We start from the raw sequence: 19,790 nt of genomic DNA, 5'->3' as shown, positions 1-19,790 counted from the left end.
AGACTGGCAGCCCAAATTCAGATTTTTATTCCACTTGGTCACATTGGTCTTTTGATCAAAACATCAGATCTTTTCACATCAGATCTTTTTTAGATCTGATTAGTCAAAAGACCAAAAAAACAAAACAAGAATTGGGCTGCCAGTGTAAATGTAGCCAATGTTACTTAGACTGCAGGTTTACGTGTGTGTGTGTGTGTGTGTGTGTGTGTGTGTGTGTGTGTGTGTGTGTGTGTGTGTGTGTGTGTGTGTGTGTGTGTGTGTGTGTGTGTGTGTGTGTGTGTGTGTGTGTGTGTGTGTGTGTGTGTGTGTGTGTGTGTGCGTGTGTGGTCCTCTGTGGCTCAGTTGGTTGAGCATGGTGCTCGCAATGCATGGATCGTGGGTTTGATGTCCACTGGGGCCACCTATATGGAAAATGTATGTACGCATGGCTGTAAGTCGCATAAAAGTGTCAGCTAAATGGCATATATTGTGTTTGTGTGTGTGTGTGCGCACACATTCCAGTATTTTCGGGAGAGAGAAAATGAAATCAGGCCAATGCGAAGTGAAGTGCTCCGCCACTTCCCGCTCCAAACAACCGCACTTCCCCAAAATAGATTGGACAGGCAGCACTTTCCCTTTTTGCATTTAATGATAGTTGTCTCGAACCTTTCTGATTGTGATTTCTGGACCGAGAGCTAATATTTCTCCTCTTTGCCCAGCGCTTTGGCGGCCCAAGCTGCCCCTTTCTGATCTCTGTTTTCCAACAGCATGCAGAGTCTATGGCTGTATTTTGTCAGCCCCATACTGTATGAAGCTGATGTACTGTTTCAAGCTAGGTGGGCAGAAAGAGTTTGTGTGTGTGTGTGTGCGTGTGCGTGTGTGTGTGTGTGCGTTCCTGCCTGCCTGCCTGCCTGCCTGCCTGCGTTTGCGCATGCGTTCATGCACGTGTAGATGCGTCTGTGTGTAAATATAACATTCCCATTTGTGTGTGTCAGGATGAGACCCGTGGGTGGTGTGCCGCTCACCCACCTAGAGGTTTGCTGTGTAGGGAAGCTGTGCCAACCGTGTGCTGGCTCTTACAGCTCTGTATTAAGCTTGTTAAAAGGCTTCATTTAAATTTGCCACGCCAGGCCCGAGGGCAGGGAGCATTTACAGTTTTGTGTCCAAATTAGATTTCAGACAACTCACCTTATTGTTGGCTCCGTATCTCTGTGAACAGCTGTACACTACTGTAGTTTATGAATACAGTCCTCTGTAAAATCACGTGTGTGTGTGTGAGAGAGAGAGAGAGCTGGACATGGCTGCATGTCCCCTTGTGTTACTTTGGGACTGGTGGGCAGAGATAGAATGAACTCTGCCCACTGTGTTTTCTTGGTGTTTTCCAGAGGGATTTTGGCAGGAGTGTGTGAGCATAGATATTTCCCTCCCTCCGCTCTCTCTGGCAGAGTGTGATGGTGAGGTGATGGAGTCGAACATTATTCACATCATCAGGGGATCAGGCTCACTGATCTCATCATACACTCTTAGAAAAAAAGGGTTCTTTGCGGCTTGATAGGTTTTTTTTTTACCAAGAACCGTTTTCATCTAAAGAACCGTTTTTAGATACCGGGAGATCTTTGCAAGCCGAAGGGTTTTACCTAGAACATTTAAAATCCTAAGCACCTTTTTTGGAAGATGATTCTTTGGAAGGCAAGAAGGGTTGTACATAGAACTCTTTTAAATCTGAATAAGCTTATTTATTCTATGTTTTTTTCTTTCAAATAGTGCCTGAGCATTAGAGTTTACATCAGTCTTTAAACTTTAAACATCCGGAGTTTGAGTAATCTGATAAATAAAATAAATAAAAAATAGGTGTGAAAATGTTTTAAACTATACCTACAGTACAGGGCAATATTAGTGCATGTATCTGGTATTCTCTTAATCATTTGACATATACGGTACTGACATAGTTGATATCTTTGCCATGATTAGAATTTTCTGTGATTTCATTGAGGAGAGAGTGGGAGAATAGAAGAGAGTCTCAGTGAACCAGCAGTGTATTGTATGTTACACAGCAAATTGGCCAGTTTTACGTTGTGTTGATAATTCATCAAATTTGATTTGTCACATGCGAATACAACCGGTGTAGACTTTACCATGAAATGTTTACTAACGAGCCCTTGCCAGACAATGCACAAACGGCAGTCATGTTTCTCATCATGCTCTATTGCATGTTGATTTTCACAATTGTTTGTTTCAATATGTATTTTTCATGTACAATGATGTACATTGATGGATTAATAAATAGCATACCATTTTCTAAACTAATCCAAACACACACACACACACACACACACACACACACACACACACACACACACACACACACACACACACACACACACACACACACACACACACACACACACACACACACACACACACACCCACTCACATACCATCATCATATACACTGTTGCTACTCTTTATGATATATCCTGATGCCTAGTCACCTTACCATGTACATACTGTATCTACCTCTATCACTCCAGTATCCCTGCACATTGTAAACATGGTACTAGAACTGACTGACCATATATGTAGTATGCTTACATAGTTTCTCTGCCTTAAGTTATTTTTATTATTACGTTGTTATTGATTACTGCATTGTTGGATTTAGAGCTTGCAAAAAAAGCAATTTCCGTGTACTTGTGCATGTGACATTAAACGTTTAAAATTCTGCCTAAAACCCTTCATAGAGAATTTGTATATAGAACCATTTACAGGGGTGTTCTATGAAGTACCCTACATAGAGGGTTCAAAGGGTTCCACCTAGAACCAAAAATGGTTCCCCTATGGGGGACAAACTGAATAGCTATATATGGTTCTACTTGTTTATTTCCTTTATTGCTTCAAGAGGCCTACTGTCCACCTGGTATTTGTGTGGTTCCAAGGGTTAAAGCATCACCTTCAGATGGATGTGTGGTTTCAGGGAGAAGCCAGCTGTTAGCCTGGGACCAGACACTGTGGATAAAGCATCACCTTCAGATGGATGTGTGGTTTCAGGGAGAAGCCAGCTGTCAGCCTGGGACCAGACACGGTGGATAAAGACTCACCTTCAGATGGATGTGTGGTTTCAGGGAGAAGCCAGCTGTCAGCCTGGGACCAGACACTGTGGATAAAGACTCACCTTCAGATGGATGTGTGGTTTCAGGGAGAAGCCAGCTGTTAGCCTGGGACCAGACACTGTGGATAAAGACTCACCTTCAGATGGATGTGTGGTTTCAGGGAGAAGCCAGCTGTTAGCCTGGGACCAGACACTGTGGATAAAGACTCACCTTCAGATGGATGTGTGGTTTCAGGGAGAAGCCAGCTGTCAGCCTGGGACCAGACACGGTGGATAAAGACTCACCTTCAGATGGATGTGTGGTTTCAGGGAGAAGCCAGCTGTTAGCCTGGGACCAGACACGGTGGATAAAGACTCACCTTCAGATGGATGTGTGGTTTCAGGGAGAAGCCAGCTGGATAAAGACTCACCTTCAGATGCCTGGGACCAGACACGGTGGATAAAGACTCACCTTCAGATGGATGTGTGGTTTCAGAGAGAAACCAGCTGCGAGCCTGGGACCAGACACGGTGGATAAAGACTCACCTTCAGATGGATGTGTGGTTTCAGGGAGAAGCCAGCTGTTAGCCTGGGACCAGACACTGTGGATAAAGACTCACCTTCAGATGGATGTGTGGTTTCAGGGAGAAGCCAGCTGTCAGCCTGGGACCAGACACGGTGGATAAAGACTCACCTTCAGATGGATGTGTGGTTTCAGGGAGAAACCAGCTTCAGCCTGGGACCAGACACGGTGGATAAAGACTCACCTTCAGATGGATGTGTGGTTTCAGGGAGAAGCCAGCTGTCAGCCTGGGACCAGACACGGTGGATAAAGACTCACCTTCAGATGGATGTGTGGTTTCAGGGAGAAGCCAGCTGTCAGCCTGGGACCAGACACGGTGGATAAAGACTCACCTTCAGATGGATGTGTGGTTTCAGGGAGAAGCCAGCTGTCAGCCTGGGACCAGACACGGTGGATAAAGACTCACCTTCAGATGGATGTGTGGTTTCAGAGAGAAGCCAGCTGTCAGCCTGGGACCAGACACGGTGGATAAAGACTCACCTTCAGATGGATGTGTGGTTTCAGAGAGAAGCCAGCTGTCAGTCTGGGACCAGACACGGTGGATAAAGACTCACCTTCAGATGGATGTGTGGTTTCAGGGAGAAGCCAGCTGTCAGTCTGGGACCAGACACGGTGGATAAAGACTCACCTTCAGATGGATGTGTGGTTTCAGGGAGAAGCCAGCTGTCAGCCTGGGACCAGACACGGTGGATAAAGACTCACCTTCAGATGGATGTGTGGTTTCAGGGAGAAGCCAGCTGTCAGCCTGGGACCAGACACGGTGGATAAAGACTCACCTTCAGATGGATGTGTGGTTTCAGGGAGAAGCCAGCTGAGAGCCTGGGACCAGACAGGGTGGATAAAGACTCACCTTCAGATGGATGTGTGGTTTCAGGGAGAAGCCAGCTGTCAGCCTGGGACCAGACACGGTGGATAAAGACTCACCTTCAGATGGATGTGTGGTTTCAGGGAGAAGCCAGCTGAGAGCCTGGGACCTGGGACCTTTTCCTGCACAACAATTTGAAGATATCCAGTGATGAATGGACTGTTTTTGAAGTTATTGTTTTATATGTATTTTTTTTAACCGAACGTTGAATAGACATGCATACAATTAATTAATGCAGGGAGGAAATGAGGAATAACAGCCTACTGTCTGTAGTCATAAAACCAATTAGGCTAAATAAATTGATATTATTTAGTTGGGTAATGAATCGGCTCTTGGAACTCATTAAGAGGCAGCTTCTATCTTCAAAATAATCACTCATTCAGAAGGTTAAACCCATAGGTCTTAGGCCTGCTGTAAATTAAATGAGATTACCAGGTTCATTTTTCATTAGGTTATAATAATCCATGCCTTCTGGGAATGTTATAAAAACATTAAATGTTACAGGTGGAGTTAGAAATTTGGCTGTCAGAAGTATTGAAATCAACCAATGTCAGCCATTAAATGGTTTATTATCCAAACGTTGAAGGTTCGTGTGGGCGATGGAGAGAAACAAAACGGATCAGTTTGAGGCCATGTGGCGGATAGTGATGCGAGCGCTGGAGATGGGGGTGTGAGCAGGTGGGTCTGGGCAGGTGTGATGTAGTTGTCGTTTGTTTTCTATTGTCTAAAAAGATCAAATAAAATATTACAAAAAAATGTAATAAGGAACAGTGACAATCTTGCAAAACACATTTAGTTATTAATTATGAATATGATTTACTTGATTTGTTTAGTTTTACTTTTTTACGTTGTCACAAATGATTGAACACGGGCAACCTGAGCAGATTAACTTCAGATTAATATTTCTTTATTAAATACTACCAGAAAGAATGTTGGTACTTATTTATTTTGATCCAAAGCAACGAGTGAGTCACTCCACTTTATGCTGACAAATATAGCTTTATGCTGCGAAATAGCCTACTAAATAGGCCAAGCCTAAACTGATATATTAAATTGCCTAAATAAACTAGTCAATTTCATAAATAAATGAAGTAGCTCAGGTCTTGAAAATATTGGCAGCTTTTCCCCCAGTTATCCTCACTGGACTTTCTTTCATTCAGTTTCTTCTTCACATCAGCAAAGAAACTCTGTGTTTCAGAAACTCACTTCATATAGAGGGGCTATCACACTGTGTTAAATAAAGCCAGTGTGTTATTTAGAATGATTTATTTCTGCTTTTAGATGGAGAGAAACCAAAAGTCCACTTGCCTATTTTTTTCAGTCCACATGTCAAGTGTAATTGTGACATTGTATTTACCCAAGTTCTCTCTCTCAACTCTAGAACCACCCACCAGCAATTTTTGTTGTTTTTCCTGATGCAGTGACAGAGAAGAGAGACTGTCGGACTGAAACATTCACACCTCCATTAATTTACAAAAAGATAGTCAATTTGTGCCACAGTTTAGACTACTGATAGATTGGCGTTCTATTGCCCCCTTGTGATAATGTGGTGCAATGACAGAATTACGCAATTCACCACAATCTGCCATCATCTACCACAAATGGTCACGGCATAAACTTAAAACTTTTAATTGAGGGACCACAGTACCTTTTTTTTTGCTAAGAGTGTACTGCATTCAAACCATCACCATTCCTATGTTTGGAGATACATCAATCAAATTATATGTAATTGCCTGCATTTACCACAAAGTGCAATCTGTGCCTAAACTCCCCAAATAATTAAAGTCGTGTCCAAGGCAACAGTGGTAAGAATAACAACTAACTTCATGGTTAGAATGAAACCTACAAAGGAATCTGACCTGCAGTGCACACCGTCTAGCTAGCAAGGCTAAGACTAGATGGTGATGCACTTTACCTTTAATTACAGTTCTTGCCACACTTCCCTGAAGGACATTATGTATTTTTGGCATAATGTAGTTGAGTGCGTGTGTGATGGATTGCTCATCACAAATATTGCCAAGACGTTGTAGAAATGATTTATCTTAGGAATGAATGTGTTCTGTTCCGCCATGTCTGGTTGCCCGTTGACTGGGTCAGGGTGAGGATTATGCAGAGTAGTGCTGCTAGCCCTCTGTGATCTCTCCTCTCTGGTTGTATAGTGCCTGTACTTGCAGATACTGAGAGCTCTTCCCATATAGTAAAGATTGATAGTGAATGAAAGTCACTGGAGTTGCCTTATCTGCACTGGAACACATTGTTATGTTGTTGCTGAGTGGCTCGGAGTAGTTACTTTTTTTTTAGGCATTGTAATGTTGGGGGGAATATGCTGTACTCCAGTGGATCGTTATCTAGTTTGAACTCTACTAAAATACCGCCACGAGGGCTACATGCAGCACAAGATGCCAAGAATTTAAGTGGGAATTAGCAAAATATTGTTCCTTTGCTTCTATTTTTTCCCCCAAGTCGCATCTGAATGGAATCGGCATTTACATTTTTGAGTTGAATAGAATGGAAGGAGGAAATATACTGTAATGGGAATGTAAAACGACAGAATACATACTGACTGAGTGAGTACTATACATGACTTCCAGCAGTTTTTGAAACCATGTCATTTTCAGTTCTTTTATGACCTTTTTTTTTACATTTTCCTGGCAGAAAAATAAAAACACAAACCAATCGACTTATAAATAGCAAGTATTTGATTCATCAGATTCACACTTAAAGATGCACACAGTGAATGTCAAAAATCTGTCTCTCTGCCCCTGAATAAAGCAGTTATTAACCTTCTGTTCTCTGGTAGGCCGTCATTATAAATAAGAATTTGTTCTAAACTGATTTGCCTAGCTAAATAAAGGTTAAATAAATATATATATATATAAGGGGCCCCAAGGCCCATGAACGTAAAATCAATCACTCATTCTGCCCTTGTATACTCGCTGCTGCAATGGACTGTTGTCAAATGACCTGGTACAAAAGGGCAATCCTAATGTGTCTCTGGGATCGCACAAAGAAATAAAGTAGGAAAGGAGCATGTCAATAATCTTGCTGTGTATTAAATTGTATGCCTGGCCAAGTAAATCCATCTTCTATGTTGTTGATGGAGGTCTCATTTCGCCGAAGGGCCGGACACCTACATTTCAATCAGCTATCTCGCCTGCCCAGATGACAACAGGACAGAAGAATCATACATCAATCAGGCCAACGCGTTAGTTTTGTTCAACCATGTTAACAATGTGACTACAGTATATGTGACTGTATGTGACATCCATTCTTGTGTGGAGGATTCAGTCTCATAGAGGAGTTTGTGGAATGGACACCGTTCTTTTAATACAAAAGCCCTGAGATGGATGCAACACAAGATACATTCGTCACACCCGTCACCGGTATGCAAAGGAATCCATTTGGACTGTAGATTACCAATCATTAACAGTACAACAGTGGAGTAAGACTGGCGCGCGGTACTCTGCCTGGCTAAAAGCAGCTGAAGACACTCATCAAAGTCACTCTGGCTCTTTCTGCCTCTATGACACAATGTGCTCCAGCTCCAAAGTGATCCACATATTATATATAATGAGACAATGGTGGGCACGGAAATGTTCTCAGCTTCAGTGAAGAAATACATTATTATTATTATTTCACAGGGGGCTCTGACAGAGGGAGAGACAGTGAGTGGCTCTTTTTTTATGCAGGGGTGTAAAAATACAACTAACTCTGCCGCTGTGCCTGATGCAACGCACACATGACAAGTCATTATCCTGCATCGTCTGGAGAGGCAGGGAGGAGGAAGAGGAAGGGGAGGAGGAGTAAGAGGAGGAAGGGTGCTAAGTGTAACATGTGATGAAGAGCAGAGGAAGAGAAGGGGGGAGAGGAAAGGAGGAGATGAATAAAATGAATGGAAAGTCTGAGATGAGGAGGAGGTGGGGAGGGGGTGAAGTGAAAGGCGTGTGATGAAGAGCAGAGGAAGACAAGGGAGAGAGGAAGATGAAATAGGAGGAGAAGAGAGTTAAGAGAAACCTGGGATGAAAGCGGAGCAGAGGAAAAGAAGGGGAAGGGGGAGAAGATGGGAAAAGAAAGAGGGGGAAGTTAAGTGAAACGTCTGACGAAGAACCAGAGGAAGACAAAGGAGAAAGGGAGAATAAAGAGACAGGGATGAGGAGGAAGTTAAGTGAAATGTGATTAAGAGCAGAGGAAGACAAGTGAGAGAGGCAGAAGAAAGAAGAGGAGGAGAAGGGGGAGGATGAATTGAAATCTTGAGCTCTCACATTGTTCTTTAGTCATAGGCTCCTGCTGGGAAGGACACAGTCAGAGATTAAAAACCCCTCATCATACATTATGACATGCAAAGGCAGCCGACATCACAACCCCATCAAAAACCATCACAGCGTAACACAAGACATCACAGCCCTGTGTTCTGTCTCTGCAGATCTGCATCAATTTATCAGATACAGGTATGTGCTGATGAGTGCTGGTGGGATGATTTCCTCCTGTCTTTACAAAGAGAGAACTACATTTGTAGCTTTTGGCTCTTATAAGGTGGGAACTGTTAGATGTTTTTGTAATTTTCAACAGTATGAAACTGTATAAACTGAATACAGTAGATTACTGTAGAATGCACAGTATTCACATTTGTTATACAGCACACTAAGACAGTTCTGTAATTTTGACAGTAACACAATTGAATGCACAGTAAAATACCATAAATGTGTTTTACAGTATTAATTATGGTGCATTGTGGGTAAATGTTGTGGACGGGACAGTCACTGGCTCATTAACATAATTTAAGGCATGCCTTGTAATTGGCTGTATTGTTTGCACCCGTGAGTGAGAATGTATTTTAGGAATTCTACAAACCTTGTCCTGAGTTACCTCAGTACCTGAATGGCCAATTGAAAAATACAGTACCATACTGGAGCGACACTTTTTTTTTATCGCTAGTAAGTATATGGTGTTGTTTTCACTCATTAAAACATTTTGAGACATGTCTTGTAAGAGGCTATTTTTGTGCTGTACCAATTTAAATGATTTGTGGTTGTAGTTCTCCAGCAATCACATTTAAATATTTACCCTGTAGTCTCTGTCAGTTTAGAAGCCTTTGTTAAGGCCTGAAGTGCAAGTGATATAAATGCCAAATATCAGTTTGTATGCTGTATTATATAGGCCAAATGAAATATTCACTATTAGCAATTGCAGATTTTCAAAACCATTCATCAATTAAGTAATATATTGCTGTTTTGCTATATATTTACTGCAGCATACTGTAAATTTTGGCGGATCGTGGAGAAATATTGTGGGAGGAGAAAGATTCGCTGTCTCATTAACATATTTTAAGGCGTGCCTAGTAAGTGCTATATTTGTTGCACCTGTTAATGAGAGTCCTTTGCCAAGTGATACACTACGTGGCAAAAAGTATGTGGACATTTGCTTTTTGAACATCTCATTCCAAAATCACATGCATTAATGTGGCTTTGTTCTCCACTTTGTTGCAAAAACAGTCTCCACTCTATTGGGAAGGCTTACTGCAAGATGTTGGGCAATTAGGCTTGGCATGCAGTCGAAATTCCAATTCATCCCAGCGGTGTTTGATGGGGTTGAGGTCAGGGTGCTGTGCAGGCCTGTCAAGTTCTATGACAACGATCTCGACAAACCATTTCTGTATGGACTTTGCTTTGTGCACAGGGGAATTGTCATGCTGAAACAGGAAGGGGCCTTCTCTAAACTTTTGCCGCAAAGTTGGAAGTGCAGAATTGTCTAGAATGCTGTAGTGTCAACTTAAACTGATATTTAGGGGCCTAGCCCAAACCATGAAAAACCGTCCCAGACCATTATTCCTCCTCCACCAAACTTTACAGTTGGCACTATGCATTTGGGCAGGTAGCAGTCTCCTGGCTTACGCCAAACACAGATTCGTCCGTCGGAGAGCCCGATGGTGAAGCGTAAATCATCACTCCAGAGACAACGTTTCCACTACTCCAGAGTCCAATAGCAGCGAGCTTTAGACCAATGCTTGGCTTTGAGCATGATAATCTTAGGCTTGTGTGCGGCCGCTCGGCCATTGAAAGCCATTTCATGAAGCTCCCGATGAGCAGTGTTTGTGCTGACGTTGCTTCCAGAGGCAGTTTGTATCTCAGTAGTGAGTGTTACAACCGAGGACAGACGATTTTTACGACCTACAGCACTCGGCGGTACCGTTCTGTGAGCTGTGTGGCCTACCACTTCCCAGATGAGCCGTTGTTGTTTCTTGATGTTTCCACTTCGCAATAACAGCTCCAGCAGGGCAGAAATTTGACGAACTGACTTGTTCCAAAGGTGGCATCCTGTGACGGTGTCATGTTGAAAGTCAATGAGGTCTTCAGTGAGGCCATTCTACTGCCAGTGTTTGTCTATGCTGATTCACACCTGTCAGCAACGGGTGTGGCTGAAACAGCCGAATCCACAAATTTGAAGCGGTGTCCACATACTTTTGTTTAATAAATTGTGTGTTTTGTAACAAGATACTTTTGAGAGTTGAAATTTGTATTAATAAATATACAAAATAATTTTCTGTACCAATTTTGTAGAATGGTTCACTATTTTCTGGCCCACTTTCACACTGCATTGGTATCAGAAGTCTGATGGCACTATGGTGTGATAAAAGTGTAAATTAACTAAATATAAATGCATATGTAAAAATGAACAAGTATTATTCCAATGAGCTCCACCCTAAAAACAAGGCCAATAATAATAACCAGTGTGCTTTGCAGTTCGTTTTGGCATGTTCATTTTCATTATCTTGTATTAAACTAAGATAGATAAACAACAACATTTCACAGTCGTAAAAAGTTAAACGCTTCCGTAACCGTTACTGAGAATGTTGTTGCTGTTCTCATTTGCTCTTTGCAAATGTATTTCTTCATATAAAAATACAAGATTTTATGTATTTTACTGAAATACATTTCAAAATATAATTATTTTGTAGTTTATTTTGATATGGGTGTCAAGTAAACTACCTAGTGTCCTCTTAGTAACATGCTGTGACACAGTATGGGTTTGTTTACCTCTCTACCTTGACAGATGCACAGGCTAAAGCATAAACAAGTGATCCATGTATACAAAGTGTTCATGCTATTATATATATATATATATATAATAGCATGAACACTTTGTATATATGAACATTATGTATATTACGCTGTCAAGGTAGAGAGGTAAACAATCCCATACTGTGTCACTGTTAGCCCATCTAAGTCCAATATATATATATATATATATAAATAAATAATTATTTGGAAGTTACATTTGGAAGTGAAAAGATACACACGCTGTACATCCTAGTGTGTGCTAAAGTAGTGTACACACACACACACACAATCTGAATTTAAAGTAATAGGCAACCCCTATCGGCACACCATTCCACTGCAAATTTGTCTCCACAGCATTCTAGCATCACGTTCTTGATGGATCACTATTACCCTGAGAGTGACCCGGTAGTTAATTATGTTTCTGTGGTGACTAAGGGCCAGATTAAACCACACCTCTGACCCTGTTGCCAATCACAATTACCAATTCCTGGCCCTTATAACCCTCGCCGGATGAGACCTGGGGCCCCCAACACAGTCCGGGGTTAATGGGAGTGCAGCAAGGGGAGGGAATCGCACAGGATTGTGTGTGTATTTACATATACCTTAGCCAAATACATTTAAACTCTGTTTTTCACAATTCCTGACATTTAATCCTAGTACAAATTCCCTGTTTTATGTCAGTTAAGATCACCAGTTTATTTTAAGAATGTGAAATGTCAGAATAATAGTGGAGATAATGATTTATTTCACCTTTTATTTCTTTCATCACATTCCCAGTGGGTCAGAAGTTTACATACACTCAATTAGTATTTGGTGGCATTGCCTTTAAAATTGTTTAACTTGGGTCAGCCTTTCACAAGCTTCCCACAATAAGTTGGGTGAATTTTGGCCCATTCCTCCTGACAGAGCTGATGTAACAGAGTCAGGTTTGTCGGCCTCCTTGCCCACAAACTTTCTATAGGATTGAGGTCAGGGCTTTGTGATGGCCTCTCCAATACCTTGACTTTGTTGTTCTTAAGCCATTTTGCCACAACGTTTGAAGTATGCTTGGGGTCATTGTCCATTTGGAAGACCCATTTGCGACCAAGATTTAACATGATGTCTTTAGATGTTGCTTCAATATATCCATATAATATTTATTCCTTGTGATGCCATCTATTTTGTGAAGTGCACCAGCCCCTCCTGCAGCAAAGCACCCCCACAACATGATGCTGCCACCTCCGTGCTTCACGGTTGAGATGGTGTTCTTCAGCTTGCAAGCATCCCCCTTTTTCCTCCAAACATAACGATGGTCATTATGGCCAAACAGTTCTATTTTTGTTTCATCAGACCAGAGGACATTTCTCCAAAAAGCACGATGTTTGTCCTCATGTGCAGTTTCAAACCATAGTTTTTATGGCGGTTTTGGAGCAGTGGCTTCTTCCTTCCTGAGCGGCCTTTCAGGTTATGTCGATTATAGGATTCGTTTTACTGTGGAAATAGATACTTTTGTAACTGTTTCCTCCAGCATCTTCTCAAAGTCCTTTGCTGTTGTTCTGGGATTGATTTGCACTTTTCGCACTAAAGTACGTTTATCTCTAGGAGACAGAACGCGTCTCCTTCCTGAGCGGTATGACGGCTGCATGGTGCCATGGTGTTTGTTCTTGCGTACCATTGTTTGTACAGATGAACGTGGTACCTTCAGGCATTTGGAAATTGCTCCTAAGGATGAACCAGACTTGTGGAGTTCTACAAAAAAATGTCTGATATCTTGGCTGATTTATTTTGATTATCCCATGAAGTCAAGCAAAGAGATATATATATGTATGTATGTATGTATGTATGTATGTATGTATGTATGTATGTATGTGTGCGCAGGTTGATTTAAGGTCAGAGGTCACCTGATTAAATGAATCAGGATGTGAGGTGGATCCTGAACTGTGATTGGAGGGTTCATCAGTATTCATATTTAAGTCATGGATAACGATTGCGACACGTCCATAAAGGTGATAAAGGTGATAAAAAAACTACAATTTAATGAAACATTTATAAGAAATACCATGGGGTAAAGTCTGGTGGTTTCCAATGGGGGTCTAATAAGTATTAGAATAAAAAACATTCCTCCAAAATGACCCTCTTAAGTGATTGTGTAGACAGCTTTATTAGCTTTTTCTCAATATTGGGTGCATCTCAATACTCAAAATGTGTGTCCTCTCCTTGTCTTCTTTCTTACATCTGCATAAAGCATGTTCATGCTTTTCCTCATAGAACAATACTGCACACACTTCTGCGATGTTTATGTGCTTTACACTCTTAGAAAAAAGGCTTCCAAACTGATTATTTGCGGAGGGAAAGGGTTCTTCCAAGAATCCTTTTCATCTGAAGAAATATTTTTGGAAACGAGGCACAGCAAACATGTCTACATTGGTATGATGTGGGCCCAATGCAGGTTAAAATAGTGTCCCCACGTAGGCTGCCCACATTGGGCAGTGCCTTTGCTTGTCGACTCCACATTGGCCCAGTGTGGGCATCCCATATCTGGTTAGGGCAGCCCTAACTTTGCCTAAATTAGCCCATATAAGCCCAAATGAACCCATATTTTCCCAGCAAACATACCCACATTGGCACTATATGGGCCCAATGCGGGTTAAAACATTGGACCCATATGCCTTTGCTCATCGGCCCAACATGGGCCCCAAGGGCAGCCTTCACTTCGCCTGAAGTAAGCTAACACTTTTGGATCGGCTGCCCCTTACATTGTATCAGTAAGACAACGCCGTTGTTGCTATCCACGCACTCCCAAATATTTGTGGGGTCTAGTCCCCAAACACCTTGACACCAAAAACCCACTGTGGTCATGTTAGTTGGGAGTTTCTTTGTAAGGCAAAGGGTTCTAGAACCTTAAACATTCTAAGAACTGTTTTTGGAAGAAAGGGGTCTTTGATGATTATTTGGAAGGCAAGACGAGTTCTATATCGAACCCTTCTGAATTTGAATAAGCTTTTAAATAGTGCATGAGCATTAGAGTTTACCTCAGTTTTAAACTTTAACATCAGGAGTTTTGAGTAATCTGATAAATTTAAAAAAGTTAGGTGTGAGAATGTTTTAAACGGTACCTAAACTCAGCAAAGAAGGAAATGTCACTTTTTCAGGACACTGTCTTTCAAAGATAATTCGTAAAAATGCAAATAACTTCACAGATCTATATTTTAAAGGGTTTTTAACACTGTTTCCCATGCTTGTTCAATGAACCATAAACTCTCTGCAATGGTTTCTACTTAGTACAAAAAAGGGTTCCCCTATGGGGGCAATCTGAAGAACCCTGTATGGTCCATCTTTTTCCCTAATAGTAGTATGTTCTACCACTTTGACATAATGTCCTGTGTATGTGTATGTCACTTCCAGGTCAACTGGCGGCGGGGACATGTGAGATTGTGATGCTGGACAGGGACAGTAGTCAGCCCAGACGGACCATCGCCAGACAGACTGCACGGTGTGCCTGTAAGAAGGGACAGATCGCTGGGACGACAAGAGCCATGCCAGCCTGTGTGGACGGTAAGAGCTTTTTACATAGTTGAGTCTGGATTGATCTTTTACAGTGTGTGGCCAACTATGTGGGTAAACAGGTGGTGTGTAGACCAGAGTTGGACATTTTAGCCACTGAAATAGGCCTATACTATCGCCAATACTGAAGATGCATTGCAGATTGAAACATTCAAACTAACCAGTACATTTTCTAAGCATATAGTAAGGGTTGTGATTGCGCTGTTTTTGTCAGAAAGACGGCTGGAAGAGCTCAGCGATGTCACGTCAGTGAATCATTTCTTATACCTTATGCTTCACATTAATCTGATGCTTTGGCATGGACCCGTCAGTGAAATCTCTCTTATGTTCTTGTGGTTTCCAAGTTACCTTTGACGTTCCTTTTGTCAGCAGGGACAGTATGCCGGGAATGTAACACATTTTTTTCCTATTCCCCCCGATATCAGTCATTTCAGTTCTCAAGGTCTGGGCCAGTATTGAAATCCTATATTTAAATCGATACAATCTGAGCCTTTCCGACCAACACAATCGCTGTCCTTATTCGTCAACCCTTAATCTCTACTCCTGATGGTCACCTCTCGAGAATGATAATCCAAATGAGACCCATCACAACCAAGACAATCCAAATTCGGGAATTGAATCCTGATAGAAATTCTGCAAGATGATCTATCCAATGACCTGCAACATATTGAATACCGAGAATAATATATCATCCATTTACTCTCTGTATTGCCATTACAAAAGAGTTATTCTGCTGGTTGAGTGCTACACATATCTTGGAAGCAGTTTGTTCAAGTGGAGGACAGGATACATTTAATCTTCCCAACTGCCCTGTTTTATAAGTCCTATCATTCCACCCGGTCCGCAAGGAGACAACAAACACTGACAATAACATCCTCTTCTGACAAAGTCTAAATTCCATGCCAAAATATTCCTCTCAGCCCAATTGAACCCGTTCCACTGCAGGCCGACGTGATGCTTTTCTTGTGTTGCATAAATGCAGACTCCCCTTATTTGCCATTTCACTCTCCTGATCCCTTTATTTATAATAAACAAATGAATTTACAAGGTTCCATAAATGTAGGTACTGGTAAAGTTACCAGGTTGTTAGCTAGCTAGCTAGCTAATGAGTTAACAAACGAACAAGGTGTAAAACCACGAGTAGCTTTAGAACGGCCTGCGACATGGTTTATGAATGTAAAATGCAGTCCCCCAATCTGTGACAGGAACAAAATAACATAGCTCTGGTAATATGGGTCAGATCTTTTGAAGTGTTTGTGATAGAAACAAGCGGTTTCGTTGAATTAATGGTGCACGCAGGATACTGTCACATATACTCCCTCTCTGGCCTTTAGGTCATCAGGCTGCTGATTATCCCGCACACCTGTCACCATCGTCTCGCGCACCTGTCACCATCGTCTCGCGCACCTGTCACCATTGTGTTGCGCACCTGTCACCATTGTCTCGCGCACCTGCGCCTCATGACACCTCACCTGGACTCCATCACCTCCTTGATTATCTTCCCTATATCTGTCACTCCCCTTGGTCCTTTCCTCAGGTGTTATTGACTCTGTTTTTCATGTCGGTGCATTGTTTATGTTTAGTGTTCATTGTTCTTTTATTTATTAAAACACTTCACTCCCGGATGCTTCCCTTAGGTGAGGTGTTATTCTGTAACGAGTGTGCTGAGAATCTGGAAGCAGGTTCCCGCTTTTCATTTAATATTTTGTGTCAGAGTATTGACGTCGGGCCCAGGAAGTGCTACAGGCTCTCATCCCTCAACCAGATTGCCAGGCTTCCCTTCCTCAGCCGGCTCGCCGGGCTTCCATGCCTCAGCCCGAATCACCTGGCTCCCTTGCCTCAGCCGGATCGCCGGGGTTTCGTGCCTCCGCCGGCACGCCGGGCTCCCCTGCTTCCACCTCATCAGGTTCTCATGCCTCAGCCGGATCGCCATGCTCCCCTGCCTTAAACGATCTGTCAGGTTCCCACGCCCCAGCTGGCATGACAGGTTCTCACGCATCTGTAGGGGTGTCCACTCTTGATCCCCGGGTTCGTCCTCTTTGATGGCGTCCTGCGGCTGGAGCCACGCATTGGAAGGGGTACTGGCAGGTATACTCCCTCTAGGTCATCAGGCTGCTGATTATCCCGCACACCTGTCACCATTGTCTCGCGCACCTGCGCCTCATGACAACTCACCTGGACTCCATCACCTCCTTGTTCATCTTCCCTATATCTGTCACTCCCCTTGGTTCTTTCCTCAGGTGTTATTGACTCTGTTTTCATGTTGGTGCTTTGTTTGTGTTTCGTGTTCATTGTTTTTTTATTTATTTAAAACACTCACGCCCTGAACTTGCTTCCCGACTCTCAGCGAACTCGTTACAGACACTAACGAATCTGCGCTCGAGGAAACAACAGCCTAATCATTACTACAATTATTTTACAAATATTTGAGTTTCTTTGGGTCGCACTGGTGCTCCCAAATTAAAACTTTAGGTTGCACTGTGAAATATTTGGTTGCACTTTAAAGCCATATCTGTGTTGGCTTTTGACACTTACACACTCAACATGACAAACTGAGTTGGAGACGGTCTCCAATTGGCCTCTGGGAACTCTACCTATTGAAGTGTGAAAGTACCAGGTTTTGTCAACTAAATGCAGCTGTTCCTGCTACTGCCACAGCCTTTTATCAAATTGGCTGGTCTCTTGTGTTTATGAAATGGATCACAACATTTTCTTTGCAACTTTGGGTATAAAACCAATAGATTTTTGTTCATGATGAAAATAAATTGAATGTCAAGCCAGTCCTCTATGAAAGCAATTCAGTTTGTCCTTCTCTTAGCAACCTACTGCTTCTACCCAACTCTCCTTGAATAGTTAACAAATGGCAGCTTTCTGAGAGGGCCCTCCCTATGGTGCAATTCTCATACAAAGACTTTTCTTACAAGCCCAAAACATTAATGGATAAATGGACTAAAATGTTATGACAACCCTAGTGCTGAGAAAATGTTTTAACAACTAATCAATGTCGGTTCAATTATTAGAATTCCATTGTTTTTGTGAGCTCACTGTAGACATTTCTCAGTTTCTGTAGAGATACTGTAAGTCAGATCAAGTCCAAACTATGCGATGTAGTAGGGTGTTGCGATTGAGAGGCATAGAGAGCAGCTGCTTTGTGAGGTATCTCTATCTGGAAATACATGATCTAAGTGATTGATATTCAGCAGACTTAAAAATATGCCTTATTGACTTTGACGAACTACTAAAATGGTGATTTTGTCAGACAGCATAGACAGCAGCTCTATAGAGATGAGATGATGAATTGGGATGAAATGGTAAAGTCATCAAATAAAACATGTAATATACACAAAAATTGTAATATTTTATTCAAGTAAAGCAACGTGAATAAATGATGGTTGATAAGGGATGAGCAGAAATTGGCCGTCACTACTATCATGGGTCTTTTATTAAACTGTTTTAGTCTGTGTTACAGCATTCAACCCACATGATGCATAGTGCATTTTAATGTGAAAAATAAATAATCGAAACCAAAATCCAAAACCATATTTCTTTTAAATAATACAACCGAAACTGAACCGACCTCAAAAACCCCTAACTACTAATTGTTCAGCACAAGACAACCTTAAAGTTATGAACCTTTGCATGGCAGTTGTATTTATTTCAATACAATTATTAGAAACATTTTCTAAATGTAGTGTGATTAGTGACATTTACCATTAAGCCCAACCCTATCCAGTACCATTGCAAAACAATACACAGTGTGTGTTTTTTACTTTTACCATTAGAGACCATACCATTGAAGACCATTAGAGACCATACCATGGAAGCCCATTAGAGACCATTCCATTGAAGCCATTATAACTTCTGTAGCCTAATAATGTGCTTGTTTACCAGGAATGGTCTAGCTAATCCAGACCTTTTTTAAAGGGAAAAAAACATACACAGACGTGCCGTTTCCTGAACACAGATTAGGCCAAAGAGAAGGACAAACTGAATTTCTTTCACGGAGGACTGTCTTGAACTGGATGACCACAGCATTTATTTTCATAATTAGCAAAAGTCATTGGTTTTCTACCCAAAGTTGCAAAGAAAATGTTGGGATCGATTTAATCAACACAGGAGAGCAGCAAAATGGATAAAAGGACATGGCAGTGGTAGGAACAGCAGCATCTAGTGTGAAAAACCTGTTACTTTCGCACTCATTTATGGTAAATAATGCAAGTGACTTCGATGGTTAATTTCTCTTAACAAGGGAAAAAAAACTGATTCCAGATTCTAAAGGGAATACATTACATAAGATAAAAAAGCAATAGCCCTGCATCACAGTGCTAGAGGCATCACTACAGACCCGGGTTCAATCCCGGGCTGTATCACAATTGGCCCAGCGTCGTCGGGGTTAGTGGAGGGTTTGGCCGGGAGCAATACTCCAAGCTGCAGCATACTACTTGTCAGACATAAAGAAGTGATACTGTTTACTGGTTGTTGGGATGGGCTTGGCGTTGTGTGTGGGGTGGCCTTGGGTGGCTTTTAATCATTTTATTGGATTCCTCATGTCTTACTCATTGTTAGTAAGAAGTAGGGTCCAAATTGGATGTTAGGTACTATATTTATTGACAACTATATGAAACCAATACATTTAAATATCCAATTTTGGTGCAATCAATCACTGTAGCTTAATTT

At 41.9% G+C, this 19,790-nt stretch overlaps 1 protein-coding gene across 3 annotated transcripts in view; it reads left to right on the top strand.

Moving 5' to 3' along the window:
• LOC135514702 (chemokine-like protein TAFA-5) overlaps window positions 1–19,790 on the top strand; it is a 159,274-nt gene that overhangs the window by 65,864 nt on the left and 73,620 nt on the right. For all 3 annotated transcript variants that reach the window (XM_064938230.1, XM_064938229.1, XM_064938231.1), the window contains exon 2: window positions 14,955–15,104. In XM_064938230.1, coding sequence (XP_064794302.1) covers window positions 14,955–15,104 — 150 coding nt within the window. The remainder of the gene's footprint in view (window positions 1–14,954; window positions 15,105–19,790) is intronic.

The sequence above is a fragment of the Oncorhynchus masou genome, chromosome 26 (genome assembly GCF_036934945.1).
Source record: "Oncorhynchus masou masou isolate Uvic2021 chromosome 26, UVic_Omas_1.1, whole genome shotgun sequence".
Lineage (NCBI taxonomy): Eukaryota > Metazoa > Chordata > Actinopteri > Salmoniformes > Salmonidae > Oncorhynchus > Oncorhynchus masou.
The sequence above is the reverse complement of the archived record's forward strand: the minus strand, read 5'-3'. Positions and strand labels throughout refer to the sequence as shown.